This window comes from Bos indicus, chromosome 6, assembly GCF_029378745.1.
Source record: "Bos indicus isolate NIAB-ARS_2022 breed Sahiwal x Tharparkar chromosome 6, NIAB-ARS_B.indTharparkar_mat_pri_1.0, whole genome shotgun sequence".
Classification (NCBI taxonomy): domain Eukaryota; kingdom Metazoa; phylum Chordata; class Mammalia; order Artiodactyla; family Bovidae; genus Bos; species Bos indicus.
The window spans coordinates 91,709,004-91,725,939 of NC_091765.1; the positions used below are offsets into that span (position 1 = coordinate 91,709,004).

Here is a 16,936-nt window from a genome sequence, read left to right on the forward strand (position 1 = left end):
TTTCATGCATTGGAGAAGGAAATGGCAACCCACTCCAGTGTTCTTGCCTGGAGAACCCCAGGGATGGGGGAGCCTGGTGGGCTGCCATCTATGGGGTCACACAGAGTTGGACACGACGGAAGTGACTTAGCGGCAGCAGCAGCAGGAAGCACATACACTGAGGTTCTCAAGTATCCTTAATAATATAAAGATGTTTGTAACACTGAGCTAAATATGTTATGATTGGTCTGGATTGGCTCTGACTTCAGAAGTAAGTTGCACTATTATTGGCGTGGTAAAGGTTTTAAAGAGAATCTAAACTTTGGGGCTAATAACTTCAGTCCAAATGTCTGCAGACACAAGGTCTAGTATTTCTCCAACAGCTCTCTGACCTTGCTGAACCCTCGGGGTGGATTTGTCTGCATTTCAGTTTATGTTTACCTGGAAACAGACCTGAATAGGGATGTTAAAACAGGTAGATTATTTGGTTGGAAGCAGCTGTGCAGGGGTAAGGCGAGGCCGGGGATGAAGGAGTGATAAACAGGAGCAGTTTCTGGTCCCGGCAACCCTAGCTGAGGAACCAAGTAGAGTGAGCCTGCGAACTGGCCCTCTGAGAACTGGAGCCCTTACCAGTTGACTCCTGCCCACTCTGACTGAGCATCAGTTGTTGCTGTTCAGTCACTAAGTCCTGTCCAACTCTTTGCGATGCCAAGGACTGTAGTTCATCAGGCTCCTCTGTCCATGGGATTCTCCAGGCAAGAATACTGGAATGGGTTGCCATTTCCTTCTCCAGGGGATCTTCCCGACCCAGGGATCAAACCCGCGTCTCTTGCATCTCCTGCATTGGCAGGCGGATTCTTTACCACTGAGCCACCTGGGAAGCCCCAGAGCATGAGTAATTGGGAGTATTAACCCCCATGCTCCTGAGGGGCTTCCAGGGCTCTGGAGAAAGACTTGAGGCAAAAAAGCACAACATGGGACCTACTTGAAGTGAGGCTTGGCAGGCTGCCTATAACTGTCCACCACAGTTTGAGCTCAAATTGGAGGTGGCCTAAGGGGTATGACTCAAGCCTGATTCCATCCACAGGCGAAGAGCACCTTTCAAATGAAACTCCATAGACCACTGAACACCTGATGACATAACATACAGTTTCCAGTGCAATTTCATAGAAAGTTTTTTATTAGTGAAATATTCCATTGCATTAAGGGTAGAAATACACATGTCAAGAATCACATGAAAGGAACCAGCAGTATAAACTACAGGAAGAACATTCTGGGCAGCATTCTCTTTAATAGTCACAAGTAATTAATCCCAGTGATAGTGCCCAGAGGGCCGAGGATGGAGGTCACCTTTTACAGAACTCTCATTTCAAGCAACTAAAATAAAGAATTAGTCTCTCTTAAGTAAAAACCCCAATAGAAGTTAGTTGTGTAGTACCTGCCCTGCTTGACCATTAGTGATCTTTCTAGATAAAGTCTAGTGGGATAAGCCTGGAGTGGAAAGTGGCAAAGCCCATTTCCTGTCCTGTGTTCAACTCCCAGTTTTTCTCGAGAGAAGGGAGGTAACCTCTCTCTGTTGGGTTTCTCTGTAAATTGGGCATCATAGTACAGGACATGGTATTCTTTGATTGTGACAGTCACAAAGATTTTGGGAGCCTGTCTAGGATAACAGCTCCACAAAAATGATCATGAGGAACCGTTTGTTATCTTCAACCGAAAACCAAATAGGTACATTCGTTCTTAACCAATCTGTAATCTTAACTGCAGCGTATGGGTTTGCCACAGATTTTTTAGGAGGAAAATATCAAATGTGATTTTTTTTTAAGCCAAGTAACTATTAAGAATCATATGAAAATAATATGTTTTGGGGTCCCTGGCTGTGTGGGATTCAGTCAAAATGTGTACATCTTTAACTGTTATCATACTATTTAAAAATGTCATCTCAGATGATTATATCTTGATAATAGGATGAATCAATGGGTATGCACTGACTTATCAGTTTTATTTGTGTGAATAAGTGGGTGCATAACAATAAGATGTACAAATTATTTAGTTAAATGTTGATGAATTAAAACATCTAGATACTTGGCATTACTAAAGACAAAATAACTTCAATTTAGCATCTCACATTTTGGTGATTTGGGGTATCTATAGGTTCTATCTTAATTTATAGAGAAACTGAGAGTTTAATGAATTGCTCCTTCAAAAAAGGGAAACATTACATATTGCTTTAGTGTAGAGAGTAGGAAAATTGGGGCAAGGAAATGATTTATTGCCTCCATACAGGGATCAGAAGCTATATTTGTGAAATCTGTGGCTTTTTTCCCTCATTTGCTTACACTGAAATCCCATTTTAAACAAAAAAAAATCCTGCAGAATGATTCAATTGTTGAGAAGTTCTCTGTGCGGTCTGCCAGATTAACTGTACAAGTTTCTCAATCCAAAATGAATGGTGAGCATTAAGAATTAGAGAAACTGCCCTTAAATATGCTTGAATTCTGTGACAATGGATGGTTTTCAATCCTGACTCAGGTTACATTGAGAGTCAAGAGGTCTTCTGCAGACAGGTGGCTCTGCTTTTGACACCAAGCAACCTTTCTTAAAAGTACTTCCTGTGCAATATTTTAAAACACCATCACTCTGTCAGCAAAATGATTGTCACAGGAACCGCAGGGCACATTTTTCTCTACTCAGTGAGTGATAGTGAGCCACAAAACATCAGAAGGAACTGAATCTGAGGTGAGAACAACTCAAAAACAATTTCAGAGTTACCAAGAAGACTGCCCCAGAAGAAATGTGTATTTAGTGCAGTAAGACTTCCTGAAATTTAAGTGTAAGTTAGGTTGTGGATAGATGGATTTCCTATATTGATAAATAATTTTACAAATAATCACTCAGTAGTATTGTAGTTAATACAGTCATTTTGGTAAGGGTGGTTCGGGGGGAAAAATCAGTTACTGATTACATTTTCCCAGAAACACCTTTCCACATCAAGATCATTCTGACTATAAAAAAAAGAAACAAACTACCCACAAAAGTCGTAACTAGCACTCTATTCTACATGAAATATCTGTACTTGTCCTCATCAACATTATTTATGCATTCTTTCAATTCACAAAAGTACAAGTCAAAAATCCTCAGGTGCTTGTCACTATCAACTCATGGGGACCACCCCAACAACCCCTTCCCCACTTATTCCTATCCTGGGTGAAAGTTGGTCAAAAGACTGAATTATTATCCTGGAGGAATTATGAAATGAAGATTCGCAAGAAAGGCAATATGTACTTTTTCAAAAGAGGAAATTAAATGCATTTGAATACTACTGAATGATGCTTACTTACCATTTTACCCTGCATTCCGAACTCTTATTTACTTCTGTTTGGTGAATGAAATGAATGGAGGAATACAACATAAAGTAATATTTATGTATTCTGAGCACAAAGTCTGGTGAATGAAGAGTACTGAATAAGGTTAGACCAAGTAGCATTAACAAGTGATGCAAAGACATTATAACCACGACAGTGGTCACAAAATTCTGGAGCTACCAGCACCCAACAATAACAAAAAATTACAAGCGTTTATTAAATACTTGCTAGACACACGAAAAACAAAACAATCTGTCAGGGACCACAGGATCCTAACGGCCAACTAGGTCAGCCTGTTCCTGAACCTCTGCTGGAAGGTGCTCGTCACACGCCGGCACGGGGTGCCCTCCTCCTGTCTCACCAGGCGACAAACCCGTGAGGACACAGACGGTTGCCCCATGTCATCGTGGCCCAGGTCACAACAGTGCGCATGCTTCCTTCCCCAAACACGGCTCACGGTCTGACTAGGTTCGTATGAGGGGCGCTCTTTCATCTGCAGTTCCCTGAGACCAGAAGAGAGAGGACAGTGGGGTTAGGCGGTCACGTCACCAGCTTCTCCCCAGATACGAAAGGTGTGGGAGGGGATGGAGGAAGGTGGAAAGAGGAGCAACAGCTAGGAAGGATGTCGTCCCGCTCACCCCTTCTTGGCCTGCTTCCTCCTGTTCCTTCTTTAACTTTCAGCTCTAATCCTCTCCAGGAGGCCTACTCTAACACCCTCACCCTGACACTGGAGCAGTACCCGTCCCTGTGTCAATGTGAAACATAATCCTCATCACACATTATTTAATTTGCCTCCTTCAAGTGGAAGCCCATCAGAGAACAATGTCTTGGAGGTGGTGGGTGCAGTAATTATTTGCTTGTTGAATATGTGAAGCTGGTTAACTGTAGGAGCACTCATGACATTTACGTGGGCTTTCATCTGTGTCTGTGGCAGTAAGATCCATTTTACAGTGACTTTAAGATCCATCGGAGAAGGCAATGGCACCCCACTCCAGTGCTCTTGCCTGGAAAATCCCATGGACAGAGGAGCCTGGTGGGCTGCGGTCCATGGGGTCGCTAAGAGTCAGACATGACTGAACGACTTCACTTTCACTTTTCCCTTTCATGCCTTGGAGAAGGAAATGGCAACCCACTCCAGTGTTCTTGCCTGGAGAGTCCCGGGGACGGCGGAGCCAGGTGGGCTGCCATCTATGGGGTCACACAAAGTCGGACACGACTGAAGTGACTTAGCAGTAGCAGTTAAGATCCATAGATAGAAATGAAAAGATTGCTGCCTCACCCCTAATTCATGCTAATGTGATGGGCATGGGTCGAGAGGCATACTGGAAACATTCAGAAGACAGGGAAATCTGAGCTAACATGACTTAGATGGTTTCAGCCTGTTTCATTTCCTACTTCATATTTGCCTCAGACACTTAATGGAGGTGGTGAAGAGAGAAGGGGAAAAAGCCTTTGTTGCCAACTGGAAAGCTGGTGGGAATTTAAGAAAGGCTCATTGAAGATATTTAGACCCCTGGGTTGGCCCGTTGGTCACTTAGGGAAGCCAAACTGACTGTTTATCCCATCCATTTGGGGATGTTCCCATCCCTCCAGAAAAGGAACCACTCCCCTGTGCCCACCATTTATTGTGCAGTAACGACTCAGTGGTAGGTATCTCCTGATACACTAGGGATTCTTTCCAAGCAGATCCCTGGCTGCCTTGCTCTGTAATCATGGAGCTGTTTTGTCCTATAACTAATATTTATTGAGCTCTTACTAAATGTTTACACTGGGCCAAGTGCCCAGTTTATGTTTAAAGTATCAAGTCCTCACAAAAAATTCCTAAGTGAGGCTCAGTTATCCCATTTTACAGATGGAGAAACTAAGGCATGATTTCTAGGATCACATAGCTATTAAGAGTCAAAACTGGAATTTGAACCTGGACACTCTGACACCAAAGTCTGGGTGCTCAGCTGTTATATATTCTTCTTTTCAAAGACATAATCCTTACTCCTAGGGGTTCTAGTCCCAACAAGAGAGTCTGAAACACTGAACAGTATTTTTCTATCACCTCTCCATCTTTGACACACTTCCCTTGCCTCTCCTTTGGCTCAGTTCAGCCTAAGTAACACAACCATGAAATCACTGTGCCCAGCATCAAACCTCAGAGTCCACCCTAATGAGCCCACTGACACCCCTTCAATGAAGCACAGCTGAAGTCCTCAGGGAACATAATCCAGTAAGGCAGACATTCCTCCAGCCACTGCTCACCTCATCTGTGGATCCCTGTCCTCTGCATGCGAGCCAGGTGAAGATCAGACCAAAGAACACACCCAGCGCCATGATAATATAGGGTATGTTGGTGACAATCAGTGTAGTGTTAATCACAGACTTCAGTCGACTTGCAGTCTCTTTATCAATGAGAACACTCTGTGGAGAGGAGCAAGAAAATAGTATTCCCTTGATTACTAATAAATATCCAGGGGGTAAAGCTTTTTGCGCTATCTTTCTTCCAAATCATTAAACACAATTTGGGTATGTCCTCCTGTCAGCAAACCAGAGATACTGAAAATCCATTTATAAGTTAGAATAGCCAGAGGGGTGCACTTAGTCATTAATGTCTCCTCTTTTCTCCTGAGCATGTTTTACTCTAAATTGGTGGGGGGAAGGAGGGAGAAAATATTCAGATAATACCAGGAAGTATTTCCTCCTCCTGATAAAGGAGGGGGAAATATTGGGACGATACCAGCTTTTCTTTTGTATCAGACTCCAGCTCATCCTTCAAAGTCCAGCTCAGCATAACTTCCTTTCAGAAGTCTTCTCTGGCCACATCAGGCCTCGTTCAAGGCCCCTTTTCTGAGCTGCCATCTCACATTCTAAAATCCTCCATCACTGTCTTCACTTCTGCATTGTAACTGTCTATTTACCTATTTGTCTCCTCTTGACTGTGAAGTATTCCTGAAGACTTTTATTTCAGTCAACTAAAAGCTGGGTATAGAACCCCATACACAGTAGGTGCTCAATTAATGTCAGTTGATTAGATGAATAAATGAATGAAATACTCCCAACAAATGGCATGTGGAAAGCATCATTTCTCTCTTAGTTAGCTATATTTATTGGGACCAGAGATCTCAACAGAGAGTGTTCAGAGAAGTCTTCAGGCTAACCAGAATTGCACAGGGTATTGATAAATAAGGAATTGTTTTAGAATAACACTGTCTGGATGAAAGGCAAAGGTATTATCACCTTAAATTGTCATGGCTGAGGTATCTGAAGAGCTTAATACTATAACAATTATTAGCAACAACTGGGAGTTTAGGCTTAATTTAGGCTCAGTTTGCAGGTGAAGGCCCATCAGAGTCTCCTCTGGAAAAAAAGGGGTGAGAGAGCAGTCTCCAAGGTTGCTTCCGGGTCTAACGTTTTACTTTTCTAAAGAAAAGTAAAGTTCTTTCTGGGAGGGAGCAAAAGCACGAGGTTTCACTCCATCACTCCCTGGACGCAATCCAGTCTTTGGCAAAAAGTCAGAGTGAAGGTTCAGGTGGAGGGGACTTCAGATATGCTCCAACTGGACAGACCAGGGCCCTTCCACACTCTCACAAAGCCCTACTTCCAAGGCGCTCCCCACAAACAATAACAGTGATGACCCAGGAGGAACAGCAAATAGGTCCTGTAAATGGTAAATATTGCCTGAATTTTTCCTATGAAACAGTAAAAGCCTTGTCTTAGAATTGTAATCACAAACCCTTCAAAAGTTTATCAGTGTGGCTACCAATACAATGCTAAGTGGAAAAAAAAAAAGAATATCAAGCTCAATCTACTGTATGGTCTCCAGTTTGTAATATCAAAACCAGAAAAATACTGAGGCAAATGTAAGCAGATGTCACGTGCATTTTTCTCTGAGGGATGGGCTTGCTTATTAAGCAGTTCACTTTTTAAATGTTATTTTTAATTTCCCAAGAGTTCCAGAAAGAGCATGTGTTATTTCTACAAAATGCAAAACATCAAATTATTTTTACAAAGCTGTTTTGGAGAACAATTTCTATAACACATTGTTGAGGAAAATAAAGCAAATTGAAAACAGTTTATCAGTCTGGCTCAGGTTTTGTGAGAAATCATTGTTAATTTGTCTCTTCTTGCTAAGCTCCGTTACTAAATCTGCTGCAAAGAAAAAATATTTTTATGGAAGACAGAAAAATCACAAAACTTTAAAAAATGTTACTGTTAACACTGGAAGCCAGTCCAGTCAAGAATTTGAGGAGGAAAATCCTGCAACTTTTCTCTCAAAACTGGGTGAAAGAGAGAACGGAAGCTGAGGAGACATCCCTACAGTACGTGTGATATGTGATTCGGAGAAGAAGTTATCACAGGTGCTTTACATGGTGGGTAGGTGTTTTCTGAGCCTTCAGAATATGCTTTATTTACAAAACTTCAATTTATGCCTAACAATTAGGGACAGTATTTCTCTGGGTGCACTGTCAAAGAAATTTCTTCAGAGAAACTCCTTTCGTTTGAACCAAGACAGGATCTGTTTCCTATAATTCATGATGTATGCTTGTTTATCACAAAGTAGAAGAGACTTCTATGCTGTGATGAAGGATAAGGCAACCACATATCACTGCAATCAGTGGGCAAGTATCCCATTTTATTTAATCATTTCTCAACCAGCTCACGCTCTTTTTCACTCTATTTTTCAAGTAATGAATGGTAAACTGATCACTTTTACATTTTGGTTCTTATACAACCAGCTTCCAGAAAGGAGCTTCACCCATATAATGTTCTTGACAAGGGAAGTTTCTTTCTGTCATTTTCAAATCTCACAGACAGATTCATGTAAACATATAAACAGAAATTTTCTGAGGACAAACAGGTTTTTAAAAAATCACCTTTGCCCTTTCTCACATCTAAAATTACACATAGCTACAATCACAGACACCATAATGGAAGGTCCCCAAGCTTCCATAGGAGAAATATACCCATGGCTCCCTCCCAGGACTTACCTCATTGATATACATCACTGGGAAAACCAGGGTTTGAATGTTTCCTGTTTCACTATAAAAACAACAAAAAAGATTATTTTATAGACATCCTCATTATGATGGCACACTGGCCTGATGAGATAAGTGTATATGAAAATTCCAGCATGAAAATTAAATTACCCAGAATTTATGCAGCCTTCTTACCTTTGCAAACACATAACAATCAGCAGTTAGATCACAAACATTGTAGCAATTTGAAGTGCTGCACATTTATGGAAAGTGTCTTTACCAAAGCACAAGATGCTGAAAGCAAATTCATCAAAATGAAAACTATACTCCCAAGAGTTATGGGAGGGGAGGCTCCAGCAGAACAACGCTATCATTCCTCAGAATGTTTTATAACCAGAAACTCCAGTACTTTGGCCATGTCATGCAAAGAGTTGACTCATTGGAAGAGACTCTGATGCTGGGAGGGATTGGGGGCAGGAGGAGAAGGGGACGACAGAGGATGAGATGGCTGGATGGCATCACTGACTCGATGGACGTGAGTTTGAGTGAACTCTGGGAGTTGGTGATGGAGAGGGAGGCCTGGCATGATGCAATTCATGTGGTCACAAAGAGTCAAACACAACTGAGCAACTGAACTGAACTGGACTAAGTATTGTCTTTCCAAGAGCCTGGAGCAATCAGCTAGTGAGCACGTACTAAGCACCAGCTCTGCACTGGGCATCTTGGGAACACATCTTAATTCTCACATGCAGAGGTATTACTGCCCCAGGTTTAAGACAAGGAAATTATGGCTCAGAGTAAGCTGCCCAGAACCACCAAGAAGAAGTGCTGGAGCCAGGACTGCAGTTCCATTTTGATTCTAAGGCTCTAGATCATAACTACTAAATTATATTCCCTCAGAAATACACACACAAAATACATTCTTACAAACCACACTTGCTTCCTAAAAAGATGCAAAACACCTGGGCTTAAATCTGGCAAATTCGATGGGGGAAACTAACCAAGTCTGATTGACAGGCAGACAGAAAAAATGGATAAATATGATATTATAGATATATACTACAGTTTTGGATCCAGTTTTTTCATTTGCCATTAAATCATAATTAGCATTTTCTCAGTGTCCACTGAAAAGTCTCAGCAGGAGTTTTACTCAGGAATCCTGAATAAGTAGTGGTTTTTAGATGGTGTGTGGGGACACTGAACTCCATAGAGTTTTAAATCACCCACAGGAAAGCTCATGGCTGGCCCTGGGTGGGAGCAGTGGAAAGAAAGGAAGGGAGGAAGGGAACCAGAGTCATGGTGTGGGAAATGTTTGCTGTGTGCTGTGCTTAGTCAATCAGTCATGTCTGACTGTGACCCCATGGACCATAGCCCTCCAGTCACCTCTGTCCATAGGGATTCTCTAGGTGAGAATACCGGAGTGGGTTGCCATGCCCTCCTCCAGGGGATCTTCCCAACCCAGGGATGGAACCCAGGTCTCCTGCATTGCAGGTGGATTCTTTACCTTATCTATATGGTATCTATATAATAGGTAGATATACCATATCTAGCCTTCCCTGAGCCACCAGGGAAGCCCATGAATACTGGAGTGGGTAGCCTATCCCTTCTCCAGAGGATCTTCCTAACCCAGGAATCAAACCAGGGTCTCCTGTATTGCAGGTAGATTTTTTACCAGCTGAGCTACCAGGGAAGCCCATGGGAAATGCTTAGTGGATGGGTAAGAACAGCCTCTGTAGCTTTACTAGCTGTGTGAGTTCTAGTTCTAGCAGGTTATTAAACCTCTCTGTGCCTCAGTTTTCTTATCTGTAAAATGGGGATGAAGTGAACTGAAGTTAGTCACTCAGTTGTGCCCGACTCTTTGCGACCCCATGGCCAGGCTCCTCTGTCCATGGGATTATCCAGGCAAGAATACTGGAGTGGGTAGACATTCCCTTCTCCAGGGGATCTTCATTCTTTACTGTCTGAGCTACCAGGGAAGCCCCACAGGGTTATTGTAAGGAATAGATAAGTATGTTAAGAACTTAGAACAATGGCTGATTCATGGAAAGAATTCTATACATGTTTGCTTAAATAGGTAAATTCTAAGACCAAGGCAGCCCATGAAAATGCTGACTGTGCCTCATCCCTGAAGGACAAGGGTGAACAGACTCAGAAGTGCGCTGTACCCCTCCCGACAGCAACCCCACCAGAAAGTCAATGTAGCAAAACCACCCTCTGCCTCTGCAGAAAGAAGCAAAACTTACACGAAGTCATCTAATTTTCTGACATAAACGTTGATTTGGAACCTCTTGGCTGCTCTTAGGATAATTCCAGTCAACTGCAAATCAGAAAAGCAGAAAGAAAACATTAGGATTTATTAAAACCACACACAGAGTTTTGTTCAATAGAGCACCGTTTCTGTGTGGTTCTGATAAACAGGGCAGCCACTGCCATGCTTGCTAGGCAGAGTGGAACAAGGGACAACTGTTCCCCAAGACAGAATGAGAACTGGGGGTTGGGTTAGGAGCCCGGGAGACCAATGTTTCTCACACTTACTATGCATGTGAATTCTTGGGGACCTTGTTAAAATGCAGATTCTGATTTGGTAGGTCTGGGTTGGGGCTTGAGATTGGGCAGGATGTTGTCACTTTGGGGTTTTTTAAAAATAATTTTTTTTTTATTTACTTATTTCTGATTGTGCTGGGTCTTCATTGCTGCATAGACTTTCTCAAGTTGCAGCAAACTGGGGCTACTCTCTAGCTGCAGTGCATGGGCTTCTCATTGTACTGGCTTCTCTTGTTGTGGAGCATGGGCTCCAGAGTGCATACGGTTCAGTGGCTGCAACCCTCGGGCTGTAGAGCACAGGCTCAATAGTTGTGGCACATGGGCCTAGTTGGTACACAGCACATGGGATCTTCCTGACCCAGGCATGGAACCCACATCTCCTACATTAGCAGGCAGCTTCTTTACCACAGAGCCACGTGGGAAGCCCAGGATGCTGTCACTTTAAATAGCAAAGCACTAGAGGACCTGGGCAGGAAGGAGATTTAACAGATACCCTGTCGGGTCTCGGCTCCAAACTCACCACAGATGGTGACTGCAGCCCTGAAATTAAAACATGCTTGCTCCTTGGAAGAAAAGCTACAATCAACCTAGACAGCATATTAAAAAGCAGAGACGTTACTTTGCCAACAAAAGTCCGTATAGTCAAAGCCATGGTTTTTCCAGTAGTCATGTATGGATGTGAGAGTTGGACTATAAAGAAAGCTAGCACAGAAGAATTGATGCTTTTGAACTGTGGTGTTGGAGAAGACTCTTGAGAGTCCCTTGGACTGCAAGGAGATCCAACTAGTCAATCCTAAAGGAAATCAGTCCTGAATATTCATTGGAAGGACTGATGCTGAAGTTGAAGCTCTAATACTTTGGCCACCTGATGTGAAGAACTGACTCCTTGGAAAAGACCCTGATGCTGGTAAAGAGTGAAGGCAGGAGGAGAAGGGGACAACAGAGGATGAGATGGTTGGATGGCATCACCAACTCGATGGACATGAGTTTGAGCAAGCTCTGGGAGCTGGTGATGGACAGGGAGGCCTGGTGTGCTACAGTCCATGGGGTCATAAAGAGTTGGATACGATTGAGCGACTGGACTGAACTGGACTGTTGGGCCTGGGTATGCAGGCAGAGGGTCAGACCACTAAGAGGAGGATGTGGTCACAGCCAGAGAATGGTGCCCATGCACAGCCAGGCCCACCCCACAGAGCCCAGAGGGCAAATGCAGCATCATCCCCCCATGGCCACTCCACCTTTGCACCAAGGGTGTGGGGCTGTGCCTTGCCCTGGTGACAAGCACCCGCAAACAGTTTGGTTGCTGAAAAGGAACTGACTGATGGTTAAGAGAGAAAAGGGAGAAAACCACACCAGATCTTATTCATAAGATGTGCTGTGTGTGCTCAGTAGCTCAGTTGTGTCCAACTCTTTGTGACCCCATGGACTGCAGCCTGCCGGTCTCCCCTGACCATGGGGATTGTCCAGGCAAGAATACTGGAATGGGTTGCCATTTCCTCTTCCAGGGAATCTTCCCAACCCAGGGATCTAACCCTCATCTCCTTCACTGGCAGGTGGATTCTTTACCACTGAGCCAGCTGGGAAGCCCTCATAAGAAGATAAGGGCACCAATTTCTCAAATGTAAATGCAATGAGTAGTTATGAGCGAAATGCCCGTAAATTGCTGTGCTCAAAGAATGTGTTTGCTCTTGGGTGACTGTTCCATGCATGTGTTCAGAATCCCAAGAAAGACGATATTGCATTCAGTCCCTACAGTGAGAGGCTCTCATGCTATGAAATGATACTCACATCCTTTTAACATGGTTTTTAGTTTTTCTCCTCTGTGAACATGGGATTACAGTGTATGTATATCTGATGCCCTTTAAATTAATGTTGGCATATAATAACTCTCAAAAACACCTGTATAAAGTGTTTTGCCAAAAGCGACTAAAGCTTATATATATATATATTTAAATTTCAACTAAAACATTCCTGGCAGCAAGTAAGCAGAGGAATATCTTCACCCTGCTGATCTGTGGTGCAGTGGGAGAAACGCATATATATATATGTTCAGGCCACTCTTTTTGCAACAGAAGAAGATCCGGATTACCTTGTCTGATTCCAGTGGTTTCCAATGATGGAACTTTCATTGTTGCTTTTGTGTTAAAGGGGATTTGCTGTTTTTTTCTGCATATTAGCTTCATAGAGCTTAGCGTTCTAATGGCCGGGTCATGAGACTATGCATCACATTGCACTGAGCCAAGTTCCCTCCACTTGAATATATAAATGAAAGGAAGACAATATATTTCTCAAGAGTGCTCAGGGCTAAACTGGTGAACACCATGTAGACAGAATAAAATGTCTGCTTTTTAACCAGGAAGACGTGTGTACTCACGGGATTGATGTCCACAAACGTCTCATGATATTCCTTATTTGGATGCATGCCTCCAATGGCAGAGACAAACTTTTCATCTGCCTGGTAGAAGTGTGGGAAAGACATAATAATAGGTGCGCCTGCAGTGTGAGGAAAACAGAAATGAGTGATGTGGTTCTTTCAAGTCTAAGCTGAATATACAGTTCCTGACCACAAATCTGGTTTCTCAGTGAGGGGTGGAAAGCTGGATACAGAAAACTTGAGTGGAGGACAGGGTCAGGCTAAAAGTCCTAGCTTGGGATTTATACTTCAATTTCTGACATGTCATTTACCCCTATTTTATACCAAGAATCTGCCTTCAATGCAGGAGACCTGGGTTTGACCCCTGGGCCAGAAAGATCTCCTAGAGAAGGGAATGGCAACCCACTCTAGTAGTCTTGCCTGGAAATTTTCATGGACAGAGGATCCTGACAGGCTTAGTCCACAGGGTGGCAGAGAGTCGGATACGACTGAGTAACACTACTACTAGCTGAATTATTATTTTTCAACTTCAAAAGCAGAGACATTACTTTGCCAACAAAGGGTCGTCTAGTCAAGGCTATGGTTTTTCCTGTGGTCACGTATGGATGTGAGAGTTGGACTGTGAAGAAGGCTGAGCGCCGAAGAATTGATGCTTTTGAACTGTGGTGTTGGAGAAGACTCTTGAGAGTCCCTTGGACTGCAAGGAGATCCAACCAGTCCATTCTAAAGGACATCAGCCCTGGGATTTCTTTGGAAGGAATGAGGGTCGGCTCATCTTCAAGCATTTGTTTCACCTGTGATTCTCTATCCGTAAGTGGATTTTCCCCACTGCCCTCCTCACCTGCTTGCTTTTCTGTTTTTGTTTTACCCAAGATAGGCTTTGTTCTCTTGCATGTGTTGATACAGAATACTTTTTTGGGTGGGGTGAGGAGGCTGTGTCTCGTGGGATCTTAGTTCCCCAACCAGGGGTTGAACCTGCACCCTCAGCAGTGAAAGCATGGAGTCCTAACCCACTCTACCACCAGGGAATTCCCTATGCAGAATTTTTTTAAGACTCTGCCTGGTCCTGCCATCAGCCCAGCCTCTGACTAGATCCACGCCTGCCCACAGGAAGACACTAGTTTTCTTTTCTTTCTTTCTTTTTTTAAAAATATTTTCTACTCCTTTTAAGAAATAAATAAAGAACAAATTATTAAAGGAAACCTATTCTAGGTTTTGCTCTTGAAAAGAAGAGTGGGACCCAGTCACTCCTGCCAGGAAAATATATTTGGGGAAAAATTAGCCTGTGTGTTAGCTGCTCAGTTGTGTCTGACTCTTTGCAACCCCATGGACTGTAGCCCACCAGCTTCCTCTGTCCACAGGATTTCCCAGGCAAGAATACTGGAGTGGGTTGCCATTCCCTTTTCCAGGGGATCTTCCCGACTTAGGGAAAAAACCTGAGTCTCTGGCATTGCAGGCAGATTCTTTACCGTCTGAACTACCTAATGGCAAGTAATTGAAGTCTGAGTCCATGGCTCAGACGTCTCTCTCGTGACACACAGAGTTTTGTTCTCTATTGCTACACAGTTTCACAAAGACACGATTTTCTTCTTTAAAGGATGCTGACCTTTAAAATGTATTTTTAAAGATCTGTTGAAGACAATAAGGGCCAGACACTGTCCTGAGTGTTGGGCATCCATTTATCTCTCACCTTCACACAGCCTTCCAAGGAAGTTATAATCAGTCCCATTTTACAGATGAGAAAACTGCTGTCCGGAACCCTCCTTCAGCAACAGGGCCAATTTGCTAACGAACGGAATAGGATTCAAACCCAGATTCCTCTGACTCCAGAACCCTCACTCATCCCACTAGCCAACATGTTCCCCTGAGGAATTCAAAACACTGGAGGACAGTCCTGGAGGCTACCATTTTAGTTCACACCTGGGAACACAGAAGAGGCAAGAGGAAAAGGACTAAAGCCAGAAGTTTGTTGCAAAATAGAATCCTTCTGTGGGTTCTGACACCAACTTCTTGAGAAAGCAGAAGGTTACTGATGTGTGCCTTGAACCACAGAACCATGGGCTGATCAGGCACCTGCTGCATCAGGACTACCCCCAGTGAGTCTGCAGGAGAGGTCTAATCTCCGCGCTGGGGTGTGTGCTCCCCAGAACAGTCATTCCCAATCGTGCAGGCACCATCTTCATGAGAATCATATGCAGCCCATTAAAAAATACCGATTCTGGGGCCCTAGTATGTGGGCTCTGGGATAGATGCTTTTAATGATTCTCCAGATCATTTTGATGTATGGCCAGTCTTGCGAGCCATGACCTCAACAGACAAGGAAAGGGAGGATTAGCCCAAAGGGAACTTCCAAACCACATGGACAAGGGAGTGAAAGTCAGCACATTACTCAGAAAAAAAAAAAAAATTTTTTTTAATCAAGAGAAAGGGGTTACCAAGTTTCTCAACAGAAACTAAAGAATGGAAGCCCAAGAAACATCACAGTACAGATATGAAAAGACCCTAAATTCTAGCAGGAATTTGCTCAGATAAAGATTTTATAAAAAATCCTATTCCTTCTCTGAGCCTTGGTTTCCACAATTATAAAAAGAGGCCCCTGGTTGTCTATCTAACAAGGCTGTTTTTGCAGCATATGATTGTGAAAACTATCCTTGTGATGCACAAAATGCTTTTGTCAGCTGCACCGCTGGTCATTCCACCTCATTCACGGAAAGGAGCAGGTTAGCTCAGACATTTTTATGAAACATTGGGAACTTTGTGGTCAGGGTTTAAAACTAACTCTGCTTAAAATTAACTCTTAGTTTTAAGAGTAATGAGAATCATTACCAAGGTATGAACTTTCCTATTACCTGAGTCTTTACTTTCTGTTTCAGCCTTGTTTTGAAAATGAAATCAGTTAATTCTTTACATGTATTACACTTACAACAGTGACTGGTACTAGTAAGCTGCTAGTAATATGAACTATTATTTCTATTAAAACTGTAATTGGAAAAGATACATGCACCCCAATGTTAATAGCAGCACTGTTCACAATAATCAGGACATGGAAGCAACTTAAATGGCCACCAACAGATGAATAGATAAAGAAGATGTGGTATATATTTACAATAGAATATCCTCAGCCATTAAAAAAAAAAAAAAAGAATGAAATAACACCATCTGCAGTAACATGGATGGGCCTAGAGATTGTCATACCAAGTGAAGTAAGTCAGAGAAAGGCAACCATCATATGATATCGCTTATATATGGAGTCTTAAAAGATGGCACAAATTAACTTATTCACAAAACAGGAATAGCGTAACATGAAGAAAATGATCTTATGGTTACCAAAGGGGAAAAGGGTAGAAGGAAGGATAAATTAGGAGGCTGGGATTAACATATACACACTGCTATATATAAAATAGATAACTAATAAGGACCTACTACATAGCACAGGGAACTCTACTCAGTATTCTGTAAAAATGTATAGGGAAAAGAAGCTAAGAGTGTGTGCATATATGTATATGTGTAACTGATTCACTCTGCTATGCAGCAGAAGCTAAGACAACATTGTAAATCAACTCCAACAAAAAAACTAAAAAACAAACAAAAATGTGCTCAGTTGAAGAGCCAAAGGGAAAAAAACGAAGGACGCCTAAGCTACAGCCCCGCCCCCTTTGGAGCTGCGCTGCTCCATGCGCATTTGCAGGAGACCCGGGTGCGGCGGGGTC

The 16,936-nt window shown here is 42.9% G+C and overlaps 1 protein-coding gene across 1 annotated transcript in view; it reads right to left on the reverse strand.

The window, feature by feature from the left end:
* Window positions 1–1,141: 1,141 nt before the first annotated feature.
* SCARB2 (scavenger receptor class B member 2) overlaps window positions 1,142–16,936 on the reverse strand; it is an 81,287-nt gene continuing 65,492 nt past the window's right edge. Inside the window, exons 8-12 of the mRNA XM_019962945.2 lie at window positions 13,227–13,345; window positions 10,552–10,625; window positions 8,321–8,372; window positions 5,595–5,753; window positions 1,142–3,847 (exon numbers count right to left, since the gene is read on the reverse strand). Of these exons, the coding sequence (XP_019818504.2) occupies window positions 3,809–3,847; window positions 5,595–5,753; window positions 8,321–8,372; window positions 10,552–10,625; window positions 13,227–13,345 (443 nt within the window). The 3' untranslated portion in view covers window positions 1,142–3,808. The remainder of the gene's footprint in view (window positions 3,848–5,594; window positions 5,754–8,320; window positions 8,373–10,551; window positions 10,626–13,226; window positions 13,346–16,936) is intronic.